Source organism: Manacus vitellinus, unplaced genomic scaffold, assembly GCF_001715985.3.
Source record: "Manacus vitellinus isolate BGI_N305 unplaced genomic scaffold, ASM171598v3 scaffold_1_pilon, whole genome shotgun sequence".
NCBI lineage: Eukaryota > Metazoa > Chordata > Aves > Passeriformes > Pipridae > Manacus > Manacus vitellinus.
Window position 1 is genome coordinate 44,777,466 of NW_021939396.1, and position 24,923 is coordinate 44,802,388.

General features: G+C 37.7%; 1 protein-coding gene across 1 annotated transcript in view; it reads left to right on the forward strand.

Annotated features, from left to right (window-relative positions):
* Positions 1–14,296, forward strand: part of CDH2 (cadherin 2) — a 116,143-nt gene extending 101,847 nt beyond the window's left edge. Inside the window, exons 16-17 of the mRNA XM_029959381.1 lie at positions 5,603–5,767; positions 12,876–14,296. Of these exons, the coding sequence (XP_029815241.1) occupies positions 5,603–5,767; positions 12,876–13,082 (372 nt within the window). The 3' untranslated portion in view covers positions 13,083–14,296. The remainder of the gene's footprint in view (positions 1–5,602; positions 5,768–12,875) is intronic.
* The last annotated feature ends 10,627 nt before the right edge of the window (positions 14,297–24,923 follow it).

Below are 24,923 nucleotides of genomic sequence, written 5' to 3' on the forward strand. Positions count from 1 at the left end.
GGAACATGTTTTATGTTCAGCAGTTTTAAAGGTAACAAATGAAATAATGGTTGCTAGGATATACCCTATGAATATACAATATTATAATTAAAAGGTAGTTATTTTGGGGATCATGTTTGCTTACTAAGATGGTAGCTTCAATTTTTTGAATGAGTAACTCATACAATGCTCCTGTGGAGGAATTACTGTCATTCCTTGGTGAATCCTTATTTCATCATATGAAAAGTCAGGTTACCATAATTCCATTACAAATTTGTTTTATTTTATCATATCTAAGACCTCTGCCTGTTACTGTGTTTTATCTGCAGCTGGAGTTTAACTTTCACCTTTTTTATTATTAAAAAATTGAGCATCTTGATTATCTTAAAAATTACTAACTTGTAATACTCCAGTTGCATCTATAATAAAAAAAATAGGAAAAGCAATATGGCAGAAATTAATCTAAAAGCAAGTGGCAAATAAAGAGCAACTGTTGGCGCAAGTATTTTAACTGGCCTCCCACCTGCAGCCTACATCTAGTCAGTCCTCTGTGCTTTATTTTTCTTGAAGTCCCATTTTTTCAGCAAATGTAAGATTTAGGGTAGGTTGGAACATTATGCAGTACTCAGGCAATATTTTAAGTGCAAATTTCTAAGAGTTGTTTAGGGTGATGTTTGGTGGGTTTGGTGGTGGAATGGTAAGATACAGGAGCATTGGGTTTTGCGTCCTTTTTCTTTGTTTTTAAAAGACCTCAGTGGGAACATTCAGCTTAAAATATTTCTTCCCTTTCATTCAGCTTAAAATATTTCATCCCATTTCACTTGGAATAGACAGTAATTGTCTTTGGAACGCAAAGGAGAATGCATTTTTTATCCGTAGGTACTTCATGTCATAATTTGCTCTGTTCTCTTTGGAAAATAAAAAAATGAGTTAATACTAAGGCACCATCCTGTAGAAGGGGCAAATGAAATGCAAATTTCTGCCAATGTTGCTTTACATGCAATTAAACCACAGCAGCTGATTGTGTTCAGTGAATGACACCATCAAATTAAGTGATCTGATGACAATTAAGTTGATTGTTTCCTGTATGGAGATAGATCTGAACTTTCATATTTCTTTGCAAAGGCTGCATCCTTTGAAAATGAGAAACAGGTGTAGTGTATTTGTTATATTACTCATATTTCCAGGCCTATGTTCATGACTACCAAAGCTTTAGTTCTGTAGAAGGTAAAAACCCAAGTCACCCCTAGAAGTGTATAACACAGTCTCATGAGCAGCCAGGAAATAAACGGAGAGCTCTGAGATAACAGAGAAGCCAGATTCATAAATCATTAATGAATGTCAGTCAGATTCCAGGTACTACACTATTATAGTGGAAAGCTCAATTTAGATGTAATATATTACAATATTTTCAGAGTTTTCCTATCTCAAAAAAGTCAATCCTGTCTATGCATAGCATTTTATAGTTTCAGTAAGTTGTAGTTTTATTCTGTTGTTTGCAGTTCTGCTTTTTAATGTTCCAGTAAACATTCATATAAGGCAGGTTCAGTTACTGTAAGAATTTTTACTTTAAGTTTTTTTCCCCAGAAACTAAGTAAATCTTCAAATTTAGAACAGCTAATCCAGGAGAAAGAAAAATGAAAGCTGTATAAAACTAGAAGTTTCCGAGAAACTCTTATTTCCTGACCTATACCCCTCTTTTTTTTTTCAGGGATTGTAGGATCTGTTGAGTGTCAGTCAGAAAGTGAGTTACTTTTAAAAAAATCTCTTCTGCTGTAACTGATGACTGCTGTATGAGGGCTTATTACTCAGGTGCTGTTCTAGGAATAGCTGCCTTGCCCAAGAGGAAGTTGTTTAAGGAGGAGATTTTGAAGGCTGCATTTTCTTGTTTCTCAGTGATTACTGGGGAATATAAAATAGCCTTTTCTTTTATTCTGGATGTTTTTTCTATTAAAGTTGAGATACTTGGACTCTGCATATTCTTAAAGAAATGCTTTTTGGGGTTTTGGAGACTTCTGCGTACACATCTGGTAAGGGGGTTAATTCGTAGGACCTGGCTAGCTGATTTTGACATTGAACACTGTCTCACTGGGATCTCACATCTCAGGAACCTAAGGTGTGAACTAGTAATGGTGAAAGTCTTTGATAAAGCTGTCTAGAACTAAGTGAAGCTAATAAGGTCAATGTTGTAATCAACTTGGAGGGGAAGGGATTATTGGGGTTTTGTGGGGGGTTTGTTTGACATTCATTGATTTTGCAAGATGCAACTTCTGATAAAATGTCCTTTTAGTACATTGTGATTTTATTTATTAAGAGCAACCAGATGTTGCTTTTTAATACATATGTCAAGGCTTTTTTCAGCAAGAACAAATAGCGATGCCAAAGATGCTAACCAAAGAGACAGAAATGCTGGTGATTGCATCAAGAGAGTTCTACTGATAAAGCATTAAGGTTGTCATCTTTTTAACCACCAGTTATCTAAAGGATAGCTGTAGTGTCTCCAATGATCATAGGTCCCTTAATAAACAAGGGGAAAGACAAGGAATTGTTCAGCTTGCTTCACTTAGATTCCTGTCATAGAATGTGAGGTTTCTGTTTCCCTGTTGCCTGTAGACTGTAGACTGGGACTTCTGGTATCTAAGGCCCGAGTTTTTTCTAGATGCAAAATGAATGCAAATTTAGTGGCCATCCAATACAGGAAAACTAAGTAGATTCTCTCTTCCATTAACAGTCTAAGTTTGTCCAGAAGTTTGAGGAGAAAAACTCAAACCCTTTGGATTTGCTTAAGTCCAAACTGAAGGAAGGGAAAGAGTTATTTGTTCTAGAATTGTAGGAGTTAGGCCTAAACAGTGTAAATAAATGCCTTGGACAAAAATTAGCAGCCCCATGAATTAATTCTCACAACTTTCTCTGAAGTACACCTCCAGTGGAGGGACAAGTCTTGTTCCTCAAGAACTGCTGTCAGTAGTCTCTCAGCAGATTGTAATTATGAACAGGTTATATGGAAAAAGACTGGCGCAAAAACCAAAACACTGTTGACTTGTGGTCCTGAAATTAACAGTAAAAATAATGACCCAGAATATTGCTCAAAGCTGGCTGTCCCAGCTTACCCCAGTATGTCTTGTTCTCTCTCTGATGAGGTGCTTTTCCATTTAGCTGTCAATTCTGCAGTTAACTATCTTAACAAACTCTGCTTGTGGCTAACCTTAAAGTCTGTTCAGAAGCTTTAGGTAATATGTGAAAAGCTTTCCCACTTTTCTATCTGTGAAAGCAGCACTGAGTGAAGAGATGGAACTTCAGCAGCCCTGAACAGCTTATACCCTGGCACTTTAGAACATTTTTACTTCTGTTACTTTGCAATAATTGAGTAGAGTCAACTTTAGACAGAATGTTGAAACAGCTGGAGTCGTTGCATGATGCTGTGTTTGCCTGGCACTAAAGCAGTTTGGGGAGATGGTGGATGACTTGCCCATGCTCAGCTGATGCACAGCTAGTATTGATTCTAATGATACGAGGGGTTTGAGAGTCCAAGGTAATAAGTACAATGGATCTTCTCTTCCTGTCTGGACACTAATAGACCTGCATAATAAATTTCCTCTGACACAAGGCTAAATGGCAATGTCGTAAATTACCCTAGAAAAGAAAACCAAAGTGGGAGTCCATGTAAGGACACATTCTGCACTGCTGTTACCTCATGGATGGCAGTTTTTGCTGTGTTTTTAGCTATGAGAGCCTGGATATGTCTCAAACTGTAAATACACACAAAAAGATGTCCTTAAGTGTGAAGATACTAGACTGACTGACTTGATTCATTTTACATTTCTGTATGACCACTAACCAGTAAAAAGAATTGTGTACATGTATGCATGGGTGAAAAAAACCCATCTTCTCTGTCTAGAATTGAAATGACCAGAGATTCTTCAGGTTTTAATACATTTTTATTTAACCATACCAATTTGAAGTCCTCCATAATGAAATGCTTAGAATTGAAAAAAAATGTGTTTTTCATTTCTCCCTGTTGGTGTTTTCCACCTTTATCTCTTGGGTGGGTATGAAAAGCACTCGTGTTACATATTTATAAATTCTAAAAAGTACATTCTTCTCTTTTTAATAGGATTTTCTGATAGCATGTCTCTAAACTATTTTGATTTTACGTAATAAAAAGTTCTATTCTGTTTACTTTTCTCCAATTCATACCGCTTCCTGGAGATCACTTACTATTCTGTTTGGTACATGAAGTACCGAAGGGTAGGAGTTACAGCTCTGCCTCAAGGAACTTGTAATCTAATTAAAGCATATGAAACTGCGTTCTCAGATCTCAGTGGAGCTGTTCCACCTTTTTTTGCCTATATATTTGTGTACAGTCATCTGAGGACCCAAGTAACAAGAAGGTATAGGGGATTTGGTAATCAGTTACTGTTCTCCTCACAAACCACCATCACTGCTATCAACAGACTTCTCCTCATGTTGGAAGTCTGGTTTTGAGGGTGCAGTAGGTCACGCTCTAAAAAAGTACCTACATCCCGTGAGGTAACAGCAGAAGTAAAAGCTTGCATTCCTTTCTTGAGAAGCCAGTAAGAAACTAATAAAAATCTAATTGTCTGCGCAGATGACTTCCAGCAAGTTGTGATTATAAATAAGATTTTTTCCAGAACATCACTGTTGAAAAATGGATATTGATGGTTGATAAAGTAGCTTATTTAGGATGCTTTTTACCCTGCCCCACAAATAATCCAAGCAGTTATCTGGCATATGGTAGAGTTGGCATGAGCCCCCATCTACTGATAGTTCTTGAACGGCATCCTAGAGCACGACTACCCTCTCAACATACCAACAGTGAGGTCATGGAGTCAGGTGAATGACAGTGCTGAAATGCATCACACTGTGCAAAGAGAACTGTGGTGTATCTATCTTAAATGCATAAACATTGATCTGATTAAAACTTTTACATACATACACATTGCATACTGGAATTCATAGTGCTGTGCTAACTTCTTCAGTATGCCAGAGTTTGAAACTGCGGCATCAAGTACTTAATGAACAGATTCGTGAGTAATCTCTAGAAAGTGCTTAGAATTAAGGCCAAATCTGAGGAGCTTTGTACTTCTTACGACATTTTTCCCCCCTTTGGCTTTCGTATTATGGAAGCCGCATGAAATCAGCAAGGAGTCTTAAATTCATTCTTTGAAGGTATTAGAAAACACTGCAGAGCACTGTGCTTGCCCTTTTCTCAGAATGGGTGATATTTATCTGCTTAGAAAAATGAGGGTTGGATTTGGCATCTTTGCTCTATGCAGTAAATTATTGTTACTAGGTAAAGTGTTTAGTCTCTTAATAGTACTACTCAAATCCTTACTTCTCAATGGAAAACTTATGAGAAGCTCTACAAATCTGATGGAATAGAATCAAAATGGTAGATGCAGAGAGTATAAATCAAATAACATCCTGTTGGTATGCAAATAACAATGTTACTGACTTATTCTCAGAAAAAATTACAATCCTGAGAATAGGACCTCAGGTGAAATTGCACTTTGGGTTTTCCCTTTTTTCCTTATCATGTTTCTCTCTGACAGATATTGTTTGAAATTCTGCTAACATCCTGTCTGTGTTTCATATTTTGCAGGATTATGACTTGAGCCAGCTCCAGCAGCCTGACACTGTGGAACCAGATGCCATCAAACCTGTTGGAATCAGACGTCTTGATGAAAGGCCAATTCATGCAGAACCTCAGTATCCAGTCAGATCAGCTGCTCCTCATCCTGGGGACATTGGGGACTTCATTAATGAGGTAGAAGAGTGAAAAAGAGTTTCCTCCTAAGATCTGATAAGCTTTTATATTTTGTTTATTCTACTCTGCATGAGTAGCTGTTATGTTAGAACATAATAACTTTTTAAAACATCCTTAGACAATTAAAATTGTCTTGCTAGACAGAAGTAAATATGTTCTTTTAAAGTGCAGGCAAATTTAATTAACTTATTCAAACAGAAAGAGAAGATATATCAATTAACTTCCTTACATTTGTATTAATTACATTCATAATACGTTATCAGCTGCAACCACAATATCTCCAAGCAGGATTATTCAGTGGGTTCCAAGTAATAAACAGACTAACAAAATTATAGTATAGGCTAAATTCATTTATTAACTCACAGTAATTTAATCATGGAAGAAGTTAATTTTCATTCTCCTCATACATTACCCTCTGAATCCAGATAATAGTGGAAATTCACTGCCTTCAATAAGACCAAAGGAATTCCATCAAATACAGTTAGTGAGCAGGGCAACTAAATTAAATGTTATATAAGTGCTTTTAATACTACTTTTCTTGTCATAGGGCTTTCAAAATTTTGCATTATTTTTGATTCTTCAATCTAGTAAAGATAAATGTAATTAAGATTCAGAGTATACCAGATTATTCACAGTTCTGAAAGAAATGCTCCTACAAATATTTGTTTCATTATTTCTGTCTCTGGTCAGTCTCAAATCATTGGCGTTGTGGTACTTATGATAGAATGTGTTTTCTTTGTTTGCTGGTTATAGAAAAAAAAAGGTTAACCCAAAATTTACCACTATTTTTTACTATATTCTCTACATAATAATTGTAGTTTATTATTTTCTCTTCTTTTCTCATATCTTCTTTGGTAACTAGACCTGGACACATTCTGCAGAGTATTGCAGAAGTGTTTCTGCCAACATGTTTATTCTTGTTTACCTTGAAGAAAAATCAGGCTAATATACTACAGTCTTTTGTGTTAGAAAGCTGCAGAAAATTGTGTTTGCCCCTTTTATGTATACAACAATACAGTTGTAAAAAGATCTACAGGAAATTGACTAGCAGGAAATGTCCAAATATTCTTATATAACATTGTATTTTAAGAGACTTCAGGTTTCTGCATGCATTACACCTCTAAATATTACAGTTATAACTGGCTTCTGAAAACAGTGGAGAAATGGGACAATAGAAAGCCCACATTGTTGGTCAAGGCAGTGTACACAGAAAAACTTCCTTGTGCTTCCTCACCTTCTTCCAAACAATCAGAGATTCCCATCCTGTTCTCACACAGCTGTGACCAGACACTGTCCACCTGGCAGGCAGTGGCACAGAACCCTGATTTTTCTTGTTATCAAAGCAGCTGTCAAGCTCTGTTACAGAGCAAAGGCAGGGAATGGGTGTGTTTCTACTGGAAAGCCAGGAAGGGGCCAGAGTTTGTCTAGCCTCCTACAATTTTTAAATTACTTAGCAAGCTGTTCTTGCAATATTATTTTTCAGTAGGCTATTGCTCTTGAGGGCGAGGGCATCAATGTGTACACGTGGAGCTGAAGAAACAGTACTTGCTGGCTTGATTTAACTCAGTATGTTTATATCACAGTAAGGATGAGCATGGAGCCGTTTTCTTCCTGCTGTCTACTGTATTATATCACTACCTCCCTTTATGCTTCCCCTTACCACCCACCAAAAAAGAGGGCTTCTCCCAGCTATTCATACACAGTAAAATAATGTCATTAATGTCATTGACTCTAAGATAAACCTTGGAAATATATATGAAGTTAAAGAAAACATGGCAATTTTCTTGTCTGCAACTTAGCTCAGAATTAATTATATCCTCTGACTGAAAGGAACTATATGAGGTATTTTCTATGTTTTAAGCATTATGTATTTAGCTTATCTTCTTCATAAGGTATTTCTTTCTTAGGATTTCACAGCAATGTATCATTTTACTGTGGGGCCTAACCCTCTGTCTAGCAGACAGTAGCCACCCAAAGGTTGTCGATGCTCTGTCTGTTTTGCCAAAAGTCTGAGCAAAATGGACAATGGTGATTCTAAAATGTCTTGGGTGTGTAGAGGGGGAATAGGTCTCTCACAATAGTATTCACTATTATAGTTAAATTTCAAAATTATCAGTATCTAGAGCATAAACATTCAGACTGCACAGGTTTTCAGACTCTCTTCAGAGAACTCCCTTTGCAGTCCTGGTAAGATTATACTCAAACAATCTGGTAAGTTTCTCTCAGTTTTACTTGAAGTAAGTGAAATAAATATCTCAAGTAAAACCTGTACCAGATGTTTCTTAGAGCAGTTCATCCAGATGATAGACTGAGCTGTAAGAATAACATAACAGGATAAGAAAGAGCAAAGTTCATATATCTCTGCATCCAACTTCATTATTATTAGATGTAATTTTTCCTTGGGCATTTCTAATCCAAACCACTCACAAAACTAGCCCAGTCACTAGCTGAGCAGGGAGAGGCTGCCTTTGAGTTGTCAGTACCTCGGTAGCAAAGTCTGTATTTATCCCCTTGGTTTGAAAAGATGCAACACTTTTGGAGATGTCTGCTCTTTGGAGGTGTCTGCTCTTTTGGAGGACTTGACCTTATTCCCAGAGATGCTGCTCAGTATGATCCTTTGGGAGAATTAATTTAGTCTGTTGAATGTTCACCAGCACCTCAGAAACACAGCCAGCATTGTTCAGATTAGCCTCTGAATTGCTCCAGCCTTTGACAAAAAAGAACTTGATTGATTTCAGTTTTTAGCAGGTTTAGCTGTTGCCAAGAAAGCATGTTTGGGGTTTTTTTCTTATTATTTTTATTACAGAGTTATAAAACAAAAAGTGAAAAAGACCTAGTGGGTCATTTTGGTTTTTTTTTCCTTTTAGCAATACTCCGTTTCTCCTTGTATATTATTTTCTAGCTGTCATCCATTGTGTTAAATCTACTTAACTCAATGAGACGTGCATAAATAAGAGTATTTTGTAGTGTTCTGATGACTTCTCAGTTGAAAAACAAGTTAAAAGCGTGATAAAAAGTCATGTGTTTTTATAACACTTAGAAAGTTGAGATAATATATACAGATCTATGAACTGTCTAAAAAAAGAAGGTTCCAGAGGTATCTTATAGTCAAAATATGTTTTGCAGGCATCAGCTAAATGACCTTGGGGACTTTGTTGTTTTGTCTGTTTCAATGGATAGATGAATCTCTAATTTAAGAGGGGAAGGGAAAAACCTCCTTTTCTTCCAGTCCACTGTACAAACAAGTCAGTGAAATAAGTCATGTGTTATTAAGAATCCTCTGTAGACCTTGTTTTCCATTTTGAGCCTTTTAAAGCATAACCTGCAGAGTGTGGAGCATAATTAACACTTAGAATAGTCAGGATTTGCAGGACAGTATAAATTAGTCCTGTTTGAAGTAGCTTTGTTAATCCCGTTTTCAAGAACCACCTATATTGTCCCTAGAAATCTCAAGCAAATTATATTGTGGTGGAGAGTTTGTGGCTAAGAATATGTTTATAATCAATTGAGGACGTAGCCTGAGGTAAACTAAATTTAAATTACAAACTAAAAGTCTCATCCCATGAGGACATGGAGGACCCTCAATTCATTCTGGGTAAATGGTTATTGATAGGGTGCACCTCCATGCAGAATAGAGTCCCTTCGATGTTTTCTATTTTCTCTTGTCAAGTCAAAAAATGGTTCCAGATATAAACTATTTTTTTTTATTTCCCTGGAGGACTCTGTTCTTCCTTTCCTTCTCATCAAAAGTCTGCTGAATCTGATTAAGTAGTAGAATTAATGAAAATAAAAGCATTACATTTTGTAATGTTTCGTGTTAATTCAAGATTTGAAGGGTTTTCTTTCCTTTGATTTGAGAGAAATTGAGAATGCTACATGTACTAAGGCAAGTATAACTTGCACTGTAGATTCTCCCATTCTGCCCCTTATCTCGTCTTGTCCTTAGTGAAAGTTGCTACAACTTATATAAAAGAGGAAGAGGAAAAAAGTGAGATTGTGACTCAGTCTGTCTTAGGTCTCAAGCTGACCTTTGTGTTGCCATGGTTCTTCTGTGACTTCTTGCTGTGCACTAGTGGTATAGCAGATGCAAGGAAATGTGACTTAGTTCACTATCCCAGCAGGTTCCCCTGGTCCCAGGTATGTGCCCCAGAAATTCTGTTGTTGAATGAGCTTCTCTCTCCAGTGAAAACTTTGGGGTTTCAGATCAGGAAACTGTAAACCAAGTAACTCTGACAACTCTGCTGCTCTGAGATTCTTCAACACATCTGGCAAAAACTGAGATCTCTCTTCAGAAGCGGCTGACAACACCATGGCAGCAAAATCAGTAGAAGCCACTTCTGGCAGCCATTTGTTGCTTTTTCAGTTGTGCAGATACGGAAGGCTGTGGTACCACCCACAGAAAGGAGTGGCATAATAAACAAGAAAGGTGGCAATGCTGAAACCAAAGGGAGCTTCATAAGCCGATATCACTGCCAGAGCTGTCAGACGTGCTGTAGAACCCAGCAGCAACACCTGGAAGTAGACTGGGTACGTTCAAAGCATAGGCTTAGCAGAGGGAGAGTGAAAACATCATAGTATTTCTTTCTCATTTTAATTTGTAACTTTCCACACAAATATAGGAGAAAGCTTGGTTGTCATTTGAAGAGTTAGATACTAAGCTGAATCACTATACTATGAATCTGAGGAATTTTAATCCAGAAGATAAGTGCAAATGTTAGTGTAACTTGTGCTGTGGGTTTGAATCAATACCTCCATAACGTGACCCATAGCTACATTCTCTGAATGAAATGGATTACACTGCTAGCACAACCTTTGAAACTGTGAATTTGTTAGTGAGATACTATCTTGTAAGTCAGTAGCTCAAACTAGTTTTCTTTTTAAATGCTATCGTGAGATACCAACAGCAAATTGAAAACAAAAATTACAACTTCCCCTTTGGAAAAGCATAGAGAAAGAGGCTGCCTTCTACCTTGCCATGGATGGCTGATAGATATCAGAATCTCTGCAGTGATGTAGGAAAATGTTTTGCTGACTGATTTTATTAATAAATTGTTATCCCATGGTTGGCTGGCTGTAAGTAGGTGGAACTGCAGGGAAATAGCATTTCTTCTCCAAACCGACTTTCTAAATGACTTTAACACATGGATACCTGGGATTCATACCTCAGCACTCCTTAACCTCAAGTGCTATTTATTCTTCTTCTGTGTCACCTGTGTTCCAAATGCACGGGTGTCTGTCATCCCAAGGAGGCTCAAGGAAAGATGTAGATACCATAAAGCCATTTACTGCCTAAGAAATAAAATTGAATTTGTGCATCAGCAGCAGAAGTTGAGAAAAAGCCTTAGAACTGTCTGCTGCTTTGAAGTTGGTAAGGAGAGTCTTCCAGCACTGGCAATTGCCTTTTCGAAATCTCAGATCTTTTGTGCTTATTATGGCCATCAGGATGGGAAACGCCAAAGAAGAGAGATAACAAGCGTCACCAATTATTCTTATCAGATAATTCAAAATTGTGCTTCTAATGCAGGCTATTAATAACCTGCTTGATGTTGTTACACTACATGAAACGATCATTTCAAGTCCAAAATGTGTTCTTGATTAGAGGTCATTAGTTTGATAAATACGCTGGGCCTTTCCACCGCCGATTTGCAAATTATTTTACGTACATTTTGCACACATCTGAATTATTTTAGATAGGCAATAAAGAACCAGGATTTGCTTCTACCTTATCAGTGCCATATGCTTTAATTAATAGGTTTAGCTGTAATGTGTATTTCTAGAAGAAAAATCAACATCTGGTTCCATTATGTCAGATTTGGACTAAACACAATTGAGAGTAAAACAGACTTTCCTAGAACCAGAATATGTTAAATAATTTGAAGGAGGCACGCTCATTCCTTCAAATAAGTGGGAGTATAATAAAGCCATTCTTTAAATAAATAAACATTAAAAATTAAAAGCAAAACCAGCACAAATAGCACTGGTTAAAATTAATAGTGTGCAATTTAAAATCTCAGCACAGCCTTATAGAATTCTGGAAGATAGATTATCCTATGTCAGTGACTGCCTGAGTAGATCCTATTCAAAGTGGAAGATCTTGAAAAAAATTGCTAATCCCATGGAAGAAACTGTGAGGCTGAAAAATACAAAATATAATAGTCCTTTTTAACTTCAGAGTTCAGCCTTTTATATTCAACATGTCAATCTTCTGTGGGTAAGCACAGAGCAATTGTCTCATATTTTAAAATTAGTTACTCGTATAATTTTTTTGGTTTGGACTTATGTAAGAAAACAGGGAGGGAAGAGACTTTTCTCTGTAAATGTGATTCTTTCCTGGATTTTCCTCTTACTCTGTTTGTGTTGGTTTTAGTTTGGGTTATTAAGTTCTGTAGACTAGAAATTTAAAATTACTGAAGACCCACTATTCCTGTTTGGATAACTTCAGTACCTTGAAACGAGAAAACAGAAATGTTTATAATCTTGTATTTAGCTTTGATATCACTGTGTGCATGTTTTTTCTGAAGAGCAGGTGGAATCTCATGGGTCGCTATGGGAAAACACATAAGGCTTAAGCCAACATACCGTACCTTTTTCTCTCAGCAACCTACAGAGGTGCATGAATTTACAGGACTAACTAAATAAGGATTTTGGCACATGCAAATGAACTGCAGGCCAGAAAAGTCAGTGGGTATGTTATTGGCCATGTGAGATGGCTGTTAAAGGGAATCTCTGCAAACATGCCTATTTCTCCTTCCCCGTCTGTCTGCTTAACCATTCTCATTTTGCCCATGCTGCAGGTTGTGAGCTGTATAGCTCTGAAACTGTTTATTTATTAGCTTTGGTCCCAGTGCCATGATGCTCTCTTAAGGTTTTGTTAGACCTGTAATTGCAGCTACATTTGAAATGTCCAGTGCTGTAATGCTGGAAACCTGGTCATTCTAAAAGGAGTTACAAAAATAACTGTCCTGTTTTGCACTGAACAGGAGAAGAGGAAGAACATTGTTTTCTCAGGTGCTGCTTAATAGATGACTGCACTGCAGTATTCCAGTTATGTTTTGTCTTGTTCTCAGATACAGAACTTAATCTTCTTTTCTCCCTCTCCTTCTTGCAGGGACTTAAAGCAGCTGACAATGACCCTACAGCCCCACCATATGACTCCCTCTTAGTCTTTGACTATGAAGGAAGTGGCTCCACTGCTGGATCCTTGAGCTCTCTTAACTCCTCAAGTAGTGGTGGTGAGCAAGACTATGACTACCTAAATGACTGGGGCCCACGTTTCAAGAAACTTGCTGATATGTACGGTGGAGGCGATGACTGAACTTCAAAGTGAACTTTGGTTTTGGACAAGTACAAACATTTCAACTGATATTCCCCAAAAGCATACAGAAGCTAGGCTTTAACTTTGTAGTCTACTAGCACAAGTGCTTGCTGAAGGCTTTGGCTTAGGCTGCAAACCAATTTGGGCTCCGTGGAATATCAGTGATCCAATGCTGTTTGGAAAAAAATATTGAGCTCAGTTACACTTGAATTTTACAGTACAGAAGCACTGGGATTTTATGTGCCTTTTTGTACCTTTTTCAGATCGGAATTAGTTTTATGTTTAAGGCTTTAATGGTACTGATTTATGAAATGATGCATTAAAGAGACAAAATATGTTGGGGTGGGGAGGAGTAAGGTGAAACACAATATGCTTCAACATGCTTTTGTTACATCGCATTGCTTTTATTAAAATAAGGAGATTAAAAATAAACAAAAAAATCCTCATGGAACAATTTTATTATCTGGGAGAGAAGACCATGAGGTAGAACAATGTACATTACTTCTAGTTTTAGATGTTAGGGGACTTTTTTCACTAAAATTCTAAAACTTATGCAGCTGGTTGCAAATAAAGGGAGTTTTCATATCACCAGTTTGTAGCAGAATTGATTTTTTTTTCTTAATGCTAGAATGTTAGACACATTTTGGTCTTAATCCATGTACACTTTTGGGTTTTGTTTTTTTTTTAATTTCTAGTATTTTTTTCCCACTTCACTGTAAAAAATGGTATGTGTACATAATGTTTTATTGGCATAGTCTGTGGAGAAGTGCAGAAACTTCAGAACACGTGTATGTATTATTTGGACTATGGATTCAGGTTTTTGCATGTTTATATCTTTCGTTTATGGATAAAGTATTTACAAAACAGGTTGCAAACAAGTGACATTGATTCAATTGTTGAACTGTAGTTAGAGTACTCAATATTTTTTTTATTTTTATTTTTATTATTTTTTTGGTTTGGGGAGGGAGAAAAGTTCTTAGCACAAAAAAGTTTTACATAATTTGTACCAAAAAAAGAGGGGGGGGAGGGAAGTTGGCCTGATACTGGTGGCACGAGAAAATATACAGTATGTTTTGGGGGTGGGGAGGGATGGGAGAAGAAGCTTTCAAACTGGAGAGACTTCTGAGAACAGCTTTGCCTCTGTATTGTGTACCAGAATATGAATGATACACCTCTGACCCCAACGTTCTGAATAAAATGCTAATTTTGGATCTGGTGCTTGGTTTGGCATTTTTTTTTCTTCTACCTGAGCAGCCCTGACTATAATAAATAAAATGTGCATAAAATGTGTTTGAATTTTATGAGAATTTATATGCACTTCTTTAGCATTTCATACTTATTGCTGGACAGAAAATAAGCTGCATATAGAAGAAAGCCTGGCACAAATTTGAAAGGCAAGTTCCCCAGTAAAAGCGAAGTAACTGTGCTGGGATGTCTGGGAATTCAAAATTTTCAGTTCCACATGGGTGGCTAGCTCTTTGGTTTAATGTGAATTATCTAAATAATAGAACTTGCAATATTTTTGGCTCATTTCTAGACTGACAGTGTAATGATTGTGTGATTATGCTGCAGGTTGCGTAAATAAAATAATTTGCAGATTGTGGCAGTCATCTGCCACCTGGACTTTCTTATGCTGAAGGAAAGACAAGCCCCTGCTAACTTGAGGGCACACCAAATCATGTCAATCAAGGAGGTGCTCGTGGTCATGGAGCCCTATTGAAAAGCCCCATTAGGAGATTCGTCATTACTAAACATGTTTCTGACCTGTTGCGATGATTTCTCTGCAAACAAAGTAAACGTAGGTACAGCAGTTCTGTCTTTCTTCACTTGCAGCAATGTGCTCAGGTCCAATGTCTACATTTACAGTCATTAAGGACCTAATTGTGAACAGTATGAAGCTCAAAGTCAGCAGAAACACCACAGTTCCTTAGTTGAGAGAAGGGGAGCAGTGGGAGGGGGTCCGGCCTCTGGCACTGGCATAGCAGCCTTCTGTGCTGGGACAGCTGGATGGGCAGGGAGTTAATCTGGGTAATACTCTTCACTGGTGCCACTTCAGTGCTTCCTCAGCACTCACACTGTCATTTGCATAATTTGACTGTGACTTTGGGAGGTAAATCCTGAAATCCAAGTTGGGGAGCGTTAAACACTGCTTGTGGGGTAACTCCACTTTTTGTGGGCATGTCTCCTTTCTTCCTCTTGCTCCTGACACAGGTGAGAAGTAGCAATCCTCAGACTGAGATATAGTATTTCAGCCTCTGCATGCCTGGCTATCATTTATCTCGTACCTTTACAACTATACCTTAATGCTGTAACAAAGCCTTGATTTTTCAGTAGTGTGTCAAAGTTGCCAATGACCACCTGTAAACTATTTCCATATTCAGTTTGCAGACTGAGGGGAAAAAAAGATATAGATCAGAACACAAAAATGAAAATCTGACCATGCACAGTTAAGTAAGGAAAATTTTGGTGAAGGGCAGGATTTAAACTGTAAATGCATGTTAAATAAGCAAAATGCTGCTTTTAGCACATTGATTTTCTGTCTTATGTAATTTATGTATTTTAAGCATAATTCTATTATTGTTTCTTGGAACAAACAAACTAGAAAAGCTAAATGAACTTTAAAAAATACAGAGGGGGAAAGATCTGTGAAAGATTTCCAGTTTGAGCTATAGCACATTTTTTTGTTAAAAGTGGGCAGAGGTTATCTTTTATGAGCATCTGGCTCTTCTGTGCAGCAGTAGGAGGTTTATCTTGATCAGACAATCTTCCAGCTCTATCTGCAGCTGCTTTGAAATTGTAGCCATGGTTCTCAGACCTAGTGTTAGATCATCATTGTGTCTGCTGAGCAGAACAAAAGGCAAATGATTTTTCTGCATCTCAGATGCTTATTCAAGAAGAAAAAAGACATTTGAACTGATCCTCTTTCATCAAGTTTCAGTTCGGTTTTTATTCTAGAAATGGGCAACCAGGTTTTGTACCCATGATACATGCTTCAATCCCAGCAGAGGACTGCACTGAGAGGAAGATGGCTGAGTTTTGACCCTACAGTTATCCTGGGAAATTTTCACAGCCTAATTTGTAAATGGGATTTGGCAGTTCTGCATATTATCTCTGCCATGTAGACACCATATCCAAGGAAGTTACTGGCGAGAAATGAGGCCTTAGGAAATCTCAGCCTTTCTACAATTTGTATTTTCTCTCAATGATAGTCCTTCATAGCCTATATCCTTCTGAACTTCATGGTCAATAGAGGTGGAGAAGAGTAGTTTTGGGGAATAAACATCTTAAATGGATACCAGTGACTTTATGTGTGGATGGATCTAGCTTACTGTGTTTTCTCTGTGATTGCCAAATACTGGTGAAGAATGCTAATACTCATCCTGAAAACAGTCTAAAGTCTACTTACCATGCTCTCTCCAAATAGATCAACTCTAAGTGGTTGTTCTCGTGCCAAAGTAGCGAAGTCACTAAAAGCCACGTGAAGGATGCTCCTTGGGAGTTCTGTAGTATTGTTTTTCGAACCTTAACAGATTCCTTACTTAGAAGAACATTTGTATCTGCTCTGCCATGGTCCCATTCACCTTAACACACAAGGCAAAACCTCTTCTGACAGGTGATGAGACACACAACTTGGAAAGGGTCTCTCAAACTTGTCTGTAGTCATTAAAGATGTCTCATGTAAGCCACTGCCAATTCTTCATTTACGCAACTATTCCTACCTTCCTGCTAGTGGTGGTAGTATGGTTTTTGCAGATTTACCTTGATGGATCATAAATGAAAAAGCAAAGTCCCTGCTTTTACCTCAGTCGATATTTAGTATTCAAATAAAAATCAGGAAAGTCACTCAAATGCTTTAATACCTAATTCACAATGGTATATTTTATACACAGTTTTTTCAACCAAGGATGATATAGATTTTTATTATGTCCTTACTTGTTTCATTTCCTCCACATTTATTTACATAACTTTAATTTTTAGTCTTTCTATAGAAAAGGTTCTTTCCTAGGAATTTTGTTAAAGCATAGGATAATTGCACTTTACTTATTTCTCACTGGAATAATGAAAATCTTTCCCCTTAGCAACAAAGCTAAGGGAAATGGAAGTGGAGAAGAATGGCTAAAGAAAAAAGACTAAGTGCTCCTCACAGGGACGCAAGGTGTCTTCCATCATACGGATAGGGGAAGAGCATCCCATTTGTTAGGGACCCTTTGATCAATCAGTGGAAGACACTCTCCAGCCAAGCTGCTGCATCTGCACTGGCCAAACAGCTTTTTTTGGTATAACGGAGTACTTGGAGATGCCCCTTCTCTGTAGCTCCCGGTATCAGTGCTGCTGCCTTTCCTGTTGGGTTATGTTCCAGCACTGAGCTTTCCCAGTTTTCCCCCTCAGTTTACATAGATAGTTGAACACTGCCAAATCTCACGTCAGGTTCTGTATATTCTTTGCAGCCTCAAGGAATCAAGTTCTTAATCTTGTTGTTTGGTTGTTTTGCTGTAGACTTCAGGATGTATTCTCAACATAGCAATAGCTGGGAAGAGTTTTCTTCCTTTTCAAAGTTTAATGTCCTGAGCAGTATTTTATGTATGAAACCTCTATGGGTTTCTAGAACATCTAAAAATGCAGCGATTGCCAGTGGGTACTTATAGTCAGATTTCATATTTGTATGCTCTCTTGATTTTTCTGTCACAGAATGACATACACTGTGGTGAAAATGTGAATTGCAACTGCCTGCTTAGAGTTCTTTGGGAAGATCAAGTCAGGGTGAGGTGGTGGACGCATACTCTCTGAGCTGCTCTCCTTGTAGCTCTGGCTGCAGAGAATGCATTTGTGTGTATGTAACTATTGCCACTCAGAAGATTCAAGCATTGTCACAGATCTCTTGCCCTTTTTCCCTGAGCACACAAAAGCCACCCATGTGGGACCCTTGGAATGCAAAACTTGGACCTCACAAGCACCTACAGATCTCTTCTTTATGCCTTGTCACCTTTACAATTGGTTACTGCCTAGACAAAGGTGGTCATTATTTTCTATTGGTGTCTGTCTTTCTTCTCCTCACCTCACCTTGTGAGAGACTAAATTTTAGAAAGTATTTAGGACCATTTGTCTCTTATTAACAAAGGGAATGTGCTCTGGTATATGAATTATTCTTGTTCCCTGATGTATTTCCCATCTAATGCATACTTTTAAAGCCCTTTTGTTTTGCATAAACAAATTCTACTTGGTTCTCTTGGCAAGGTTGAGAGAATGTTTCTGCATTTGTTTCTGTTTCCTCTTCCCCATTTTCAGTTTCTGTAACCATTTCTTTTGCTGCTGTTTTCAGACCTTGAATCAATATCCTGTAACAAAACAAAATGGCCAACCTCCTCTTCTTTGAAGTGGCTATTTTTTGTCCTCCTAGTGGAGAACATTCTTGTAGACTTCCTATTTTCCTGTGTTGCATTGTGTTGCACCCAGAAAAAAAATTAGATTTTGCATTGTTCACAATGGATTATATTTGTTACTATTTCTTAAAATATATTCATTTTGAGACACTTTTTTTTTTCTTTTAGCACCAATGCATTTATAAATCTCATAGTGGTACAGTACACATTTATGTAATTTCATCAAACCACCTTCAGGTGTTTCGCTCCCTCCCAAAGAGCCTAAATACTGGTTCTGAAAGCAACATATTTTGCTCTGGGTATGAATAATGAATAGTAGCAATGAGGAAATTACTTTATATTCTTGCTTCTTAAGATAAAATTTGTTGATATGGTATGGGTATATATAGACAGATCTGTGGGCCCACCCATTCTGTGTTCCAAATTACAGCAGTTTGATTATTACATTACATTTGTTATCTGCAGTACTGCAGAGTGAGCTTATAAAAACCCAGCTGTCTCTATGTGCCATAAATCAAAAGTAATGGCTAGATAATCAAAATTATGTTCCAATTCTAGAACATTCATTACTGGTGGCATTGTGTGAAGCAGATATAAAAACAAGCAGTGTGCTAGGATGATTAGAGGGAATTACGCTAAAAACGTGGAATCATTACTGGTATGTTTTGACTTGAAGTTAACAAAGAGCAGTTTGCTCAGCAAGGTTATTTCAAGATAAACTGAGAAATAAACAAAAATTAATCTTTTAGCCTGACCTAGTCAGGAAGCAATATTCAGTGCCCTATCTTTCTGAGAACTGACTTTTCCTCATTTGGGCAAAATGAGAGCAAACAAGAAAATGACCAAAAATAGTAAACCCAACCCTTAAAAACCCTTCATGGAATGGGAGAGGCAACTTCAAAGACCTTCTCTGCTGTCATGTTTCATAACAGAAGAATTCCAGGCTATTGCCACGTTTTTTGATCTTTCCATTTTTTTACGTGGCAAGAATTCACACTGACTAGAGCCCAAATAATCTGACTGCGGAATGTATAAATCCAAGCTCTAACTTTTGAGTTAGTAACTTTGGTGTTTCCTGTTGTTTCTTGTTGGTATGACTAATTAAATACTTGCTATTCCTGAGAAAATACTTTAAAGCCTTAATTACTGTTTGGGATGTAAAAAGCCCCAGTCCATGCTCAGTAACTGTACCTTGATGTTTACATGCTGAGAGAATGCCATTATTCTGAAAATAATGAGCTTTTACATGAAGATCTCTGGAAAGCTCTGGACTTTATTGTGAAGGAAACAGATCACAAATCCTTTGCATTTGTTTACAAAATAAATTGTTTTCTGGTCATTCCCACTTAGCCTTCGTCTCTCTGGAGGCAAAATTGAAATGGCAAGGTTTTCATATGGGATGATGACCACAAGGAAATGTTTTGAGCCCTAGCCTTCAGGCTTGTCCTTCAGAGGCTGGAAAGCAATCCTTTTTGCTGAACAGCGGTCCATCAGGTCAAGTTCTCATGAAAAATGTTGCCCCTTTAAAACTCAGTAGTGTCAACATAGATACTGGAGCAACGCACTACAGAACGTAACTGAGAGTGGCAGAACACAGCCCTTTGAAAGTGGGTTCAGAGCCAAAACTCCTGAGTCAACTGAGAGGCTCCCACTGTCAGTACCCTCAAAGCAGCATTCAGCTCAGAGAAAACATTTACATCTGTAATACTCCTGAAGCCATATATGATAGCATTTGAGGCTAAACAATCTTGAATCACCAGTAATATATGCATGAATACATTTTTTCTGAAAATAGAGACTGACATAACAATTCCAAGTTGTTATCAATTGTCAGTTGGCTTCCTTTTCAAAAATGTCCTTTAATGACTTCATATTTCTGATAACTCACTTTATTCACAAAGGTGCTTTGTTTGATGAACTCTGGACCATGTTGTGATGACAGGTGACCCTGTTTAAATGAGCTTTTACAGAAATCTATTTCAGAACTGAGTATTTGGAAGAGAATTTTGATGACAATTTTGCTGGCTGATGGTCTCAAAGACCACTAGACACTCGGACTTTTCGTAGCTGTCACAGGAATATCAGATCAGCTACCATTCTAGAGGAGAGGGAAAAGATGATGCTGTGAAATTAGATTTCAACACTGCTCCAGTCATACATAGAGTAGCAAAAAGCATATAGAAAAGTGCTGGGTCATGAACTATATAATGTATAAGTATTTATTGTAGGTTTGTGGGCCACCTGCACAGTGATTGTGGTTTTACAAGCATAGGATTCATATTCAGTCTCAAATAAATATCAGGCTTTTCTGAAGATTGTCACAAGGTTGTTTATCCTCCCAGCTCACAGGAATATGATGCTTTTCTGCATATTTGTGCATCTAGTTGGAGGGGAGATTTTCTCCACCACTTGAAAATCCTTACGAGTCTTAGGAGTGTAAATTTTTGTTCCTTGAATATAACACTGTGTGGGATCCCCCACAAAAAAAAAAAATACAAAAACAAACAAACAAACAGATAAAAAAAAAAAAAAGGCAACAACCAACCAAAAAAAAAAAAGAAGTTTGAGAATGTCCACTTAATAAAGACTATAATGAAATTAGAGTAGAAAGGGTAGATTATAACAGCACCACATCTCCAACACCATAAAAATTTGCCCATTGCAGAAAATTAGAGATGTTTCATAGCAACATCATCTAGTTGTGACCTTTTTTTTAATTCTAAAAATGAGTAAAAATGGGTATAATTTTAGAACTAGAGAAGTAAGGATAGAATGGGCACTTATTCTGTGATCTTGAAGATTTGGAACTTGCGACCCCCCTCAGTGAAAATGAAATTGCTTATGTCAACCCATCTTTGGCAGACAGCACCTCTCATTGATTTTATACATAATTCAGCACAATTGACAGCCTTTTCAGGACAAGCTGGAGACTGATATGTTATCAAGGCTAAATTGCTTCTCCCTCCTGGAAAAGGGGGTCTTTTGAGGCCTCAATTTATGTTTAATGGTGTAGAGTTGGGACTGTGAAGAAGTGAGACTATGTTATGGCTGATGTGAAGACACAGTGAAGTACTGGCACAGTAAAAAACTGCCTCCACCGAAATTGTTACTGTCTTAAGATATCCAAAAAAACCTTTTTCTCCCTTTGTCTTACCCCAAAATGCAGTGAAAGAAATCAGAGTACCTTACCAATGTTTATTTTTGCATATGCAGTACCAAATATATTGTCTGTGCAATCAGTGGGCAGGCCAGTCATGGTAAGACTTATCAACAGGAAAGCTGATGGAAAAAGAGCACAGCATCATTACTGATGCTCTTCTGCTTTTGTCACCTGTTGAATTGCTCAGACAAATAAGCAGCTGTGGGGTAAACCTGCGCATAAAACTGAAATTTATCCATTTTCTTTAACTGTCTGTGTCCGAGTTTCCACCAGGGCTCTTGGATGGTTATGCTGAGATGTTTCCAGGGTAAGAGCGAGCACAAACACATGCACTTCTCATGAAGTAGCTGCTAATCCCCACCCTCCTTCACACCACAGCAATTTATGTACTGGCCCCAGCTGCCCTCCAAAGGGCTTCTTGTACAGTGGTAGGGGCAGGCAAATGTGAAATAATAAGACTAAAGGTGCATTTTTTTACTTCATCCTCCCACCTTTGCCAAACAGCTGGTGCACAGCTCTCATCGTGGTGGCTACCCAGATGGCCAATCTCTGGCCACCACACACCTTGTGCAGGGCCAGAACAGAACAAACTTCCGTTCCTGAGCCGGATGTCCCCAGAATTCCCACTGTTATTTTGAAGGACTAGCTAAAATATCTCAGCAGTTTGGGAACAATAGTAGCAGAAACCCATTGTTTTATCTTATTTTCATTTTTTCTTGTGTTTATGTGAGTCTCAGATGAACATAGTCTTCACTGATGGTATGCAAAATTCAGTGCATGTAAGAAACTATTCTTGCAGTGTAATCAGATAATTAGATGTTTTGTCGCTGTCTTGCACTGTTTAGTATAAAGTACTTTGAATGACAATATGGCAGCTCTTTTCCAGAAAATTTTACAGGCTGCTTGTTGCAAACTGCAACTTGATTTTAATTGGGTGTCCAGAGATTTACTTCTAGGAAGGTAATAACCTTAGCACAATAGCACAAAGCTGCATCTTTTCACTGTTACCAGTGTTGTAAATAAAGGCTAATTTTCCAACAGACTTGCTCTTTCTTCAGTGATCAGGTTTACCAAAAGAAGTAGAACCTGATCCCATAACTTCTGCAGACTCTGTAATATGCAAAGACATGAGCAATCCAGGTGGCATTGTGTGTGAATGAGTATTTGGGGGTGGGGGCTGACAAAGGAGAACTACATTTTGAAATAATATGAATTTTATTGAAAAAGCATTGAGTTGTTTGCCCTCTTATGATAGAAAATAGAAATTATTTGGCTTGCCAATCAGACCTAGAAATGTGAAGGTGAAAAAAAAGCAGCCCAAAACCTCAGTGTAATTTTGAGTCAAATGAGGTTTGGATCAAACTCAAAGCAATTTATTTTTATATACTGTCCTCCATACAGAGTATTACAAAGCAGTTTACAGGGAAAGTTAATCATCAGAAGCTAAAGGGAAGAGATTTTAAAAGCAAGAATAATTTGGTAGCTGGGAGGAATCATGGGGATTTTTATTGGAGTTCTGAGAAAAATGAGAAAAGTTCTAGGCAGAGCACTTTTTTTTCTGTCTTTTGGTAGGCTAAGTACTGCATTCAGTTGTGTCAGAAAATGGCACATTCTTTTTAATGACACTGCTTTTGAATGGCTCATCTTGTCAGAGACCCACGTTAGTGTCACCCAACCTCAGATCTGCTCCAGTTCAGCTCTGAAGAGTAGCAATGTAGAATACTGGCCATAATTAGGAAACACTACCGCTGAGATAGAGCTTCACTGATTTGCCCCCTTTTTTTTTAATAAAACCTGATATCTTCAAAATATTATCCACTTGGTCCATTTTGAGGTTGATATTAAAAAATATTAGAACAGAATGCTGCTATTTTATTATGATTTTATGGATATGAACACACATTTACACCCATACCCACACATATATGGAATATACTCTACTATTTAATATTTTCTATATTGAGCAAGAATCCCTGATCTCTTTATTCAGTTTTTCATAGGTGCTGAAACCATTCAGGCTAGGTTGATTTACACTAGCTGAGAATTTTATTTATTTCAGTTGCTTTATATTTGCAGGTATCAATCAATTAGTATTTCTGAGGGTGATGTTGTAGTGATACAGGATGTAGAAGGAGCAACAGAGTAATCGAGTCCAGCCTCAAAATGATGGGTACCCTTGGAGTCATCATTCCCCAGGCTGACTTTCCCTCCAGACTCTCATGGGCACCCCAATACACAAAGTGCTTTCCAAACCTTCAAAACACTCCAGGCAAACCAGAATTTTCACCTGATGGCTCTTCTTCTTTAGCTGAGAATGTCCTTCCCTGAAAAAGAAAAATAATTCCTACTGCACCCTATGTCATGTTCACTGAGTGGTCTTTGTCTTACACTGACAACTCAGCCTGGAACATACCTCAGAAAACAAGAAGAAAATGGATATGAATACTTTTGGTTTGGTTTGGTCAGCTTAAAATCTTAACCAACCCAATCATTTGTTGCTGTTCAAATTCTCCAAATTCTTCCAACAGCTGTATGCATGAAGTGTCAAAGAATTTGATGTATGAGTGTCAGCTTGGTGGGGAGATGGGGTCCTACCAGAGCCTGGAAGCTGTTCAGCCACTTTTCAGGAAGGAAAAGGAGGTGTGAAATAGAAGGGATCAATTACAGCCCTACTGTAAACAGACAAAAGGAAAGGGAAGAGGTGTAAAGCTATACACAGTGATGGGAGTACAGCAAGGCAGGGCTCTGCCTCTTAGCACTTGCCAGGAGAGGAAGCAGCCCTCCGTGCTGCACCCTGCTGAGCTGCTTTGTTTCTGCGTGAGTTGGAATGTGCTTTATTCTCACCAACCTTAAGTATGTGGTAGGATACTGCAATAGAAAGCTGTTAGTCTAGCTTACAGAAGAGATAAGAAGATGCAAAATGCTTTCCATTTCACATGGGTGAGATGAAATGCTTTTGTTGTGTATTCAATAAGGGTGTCATTTTAGGAAGCACTAACTATAGGAGATTTTATGCCTCAAGCTTTCTTCAAGAACAGTTTCAAAGAATATTGTGATTCCATTCATCACTTTTCTAAATGATGACCTCTAACCACACAGTTTTTACTCAAGTGTAACTTAACAGACCTTGATATTCATGTTTATTACTGCAAGGCAAATGTTGAGCCCATGACTGTTCGTGTAAGAGAATGATGATGACTCAGATGGTATGTGATATTGTGTTACAACACTTGTGCATTGTTATAACACCAGACTCTGGATATTAAGTCTCTTCCTAGTTCAAACATTTTTTTTGCTGAA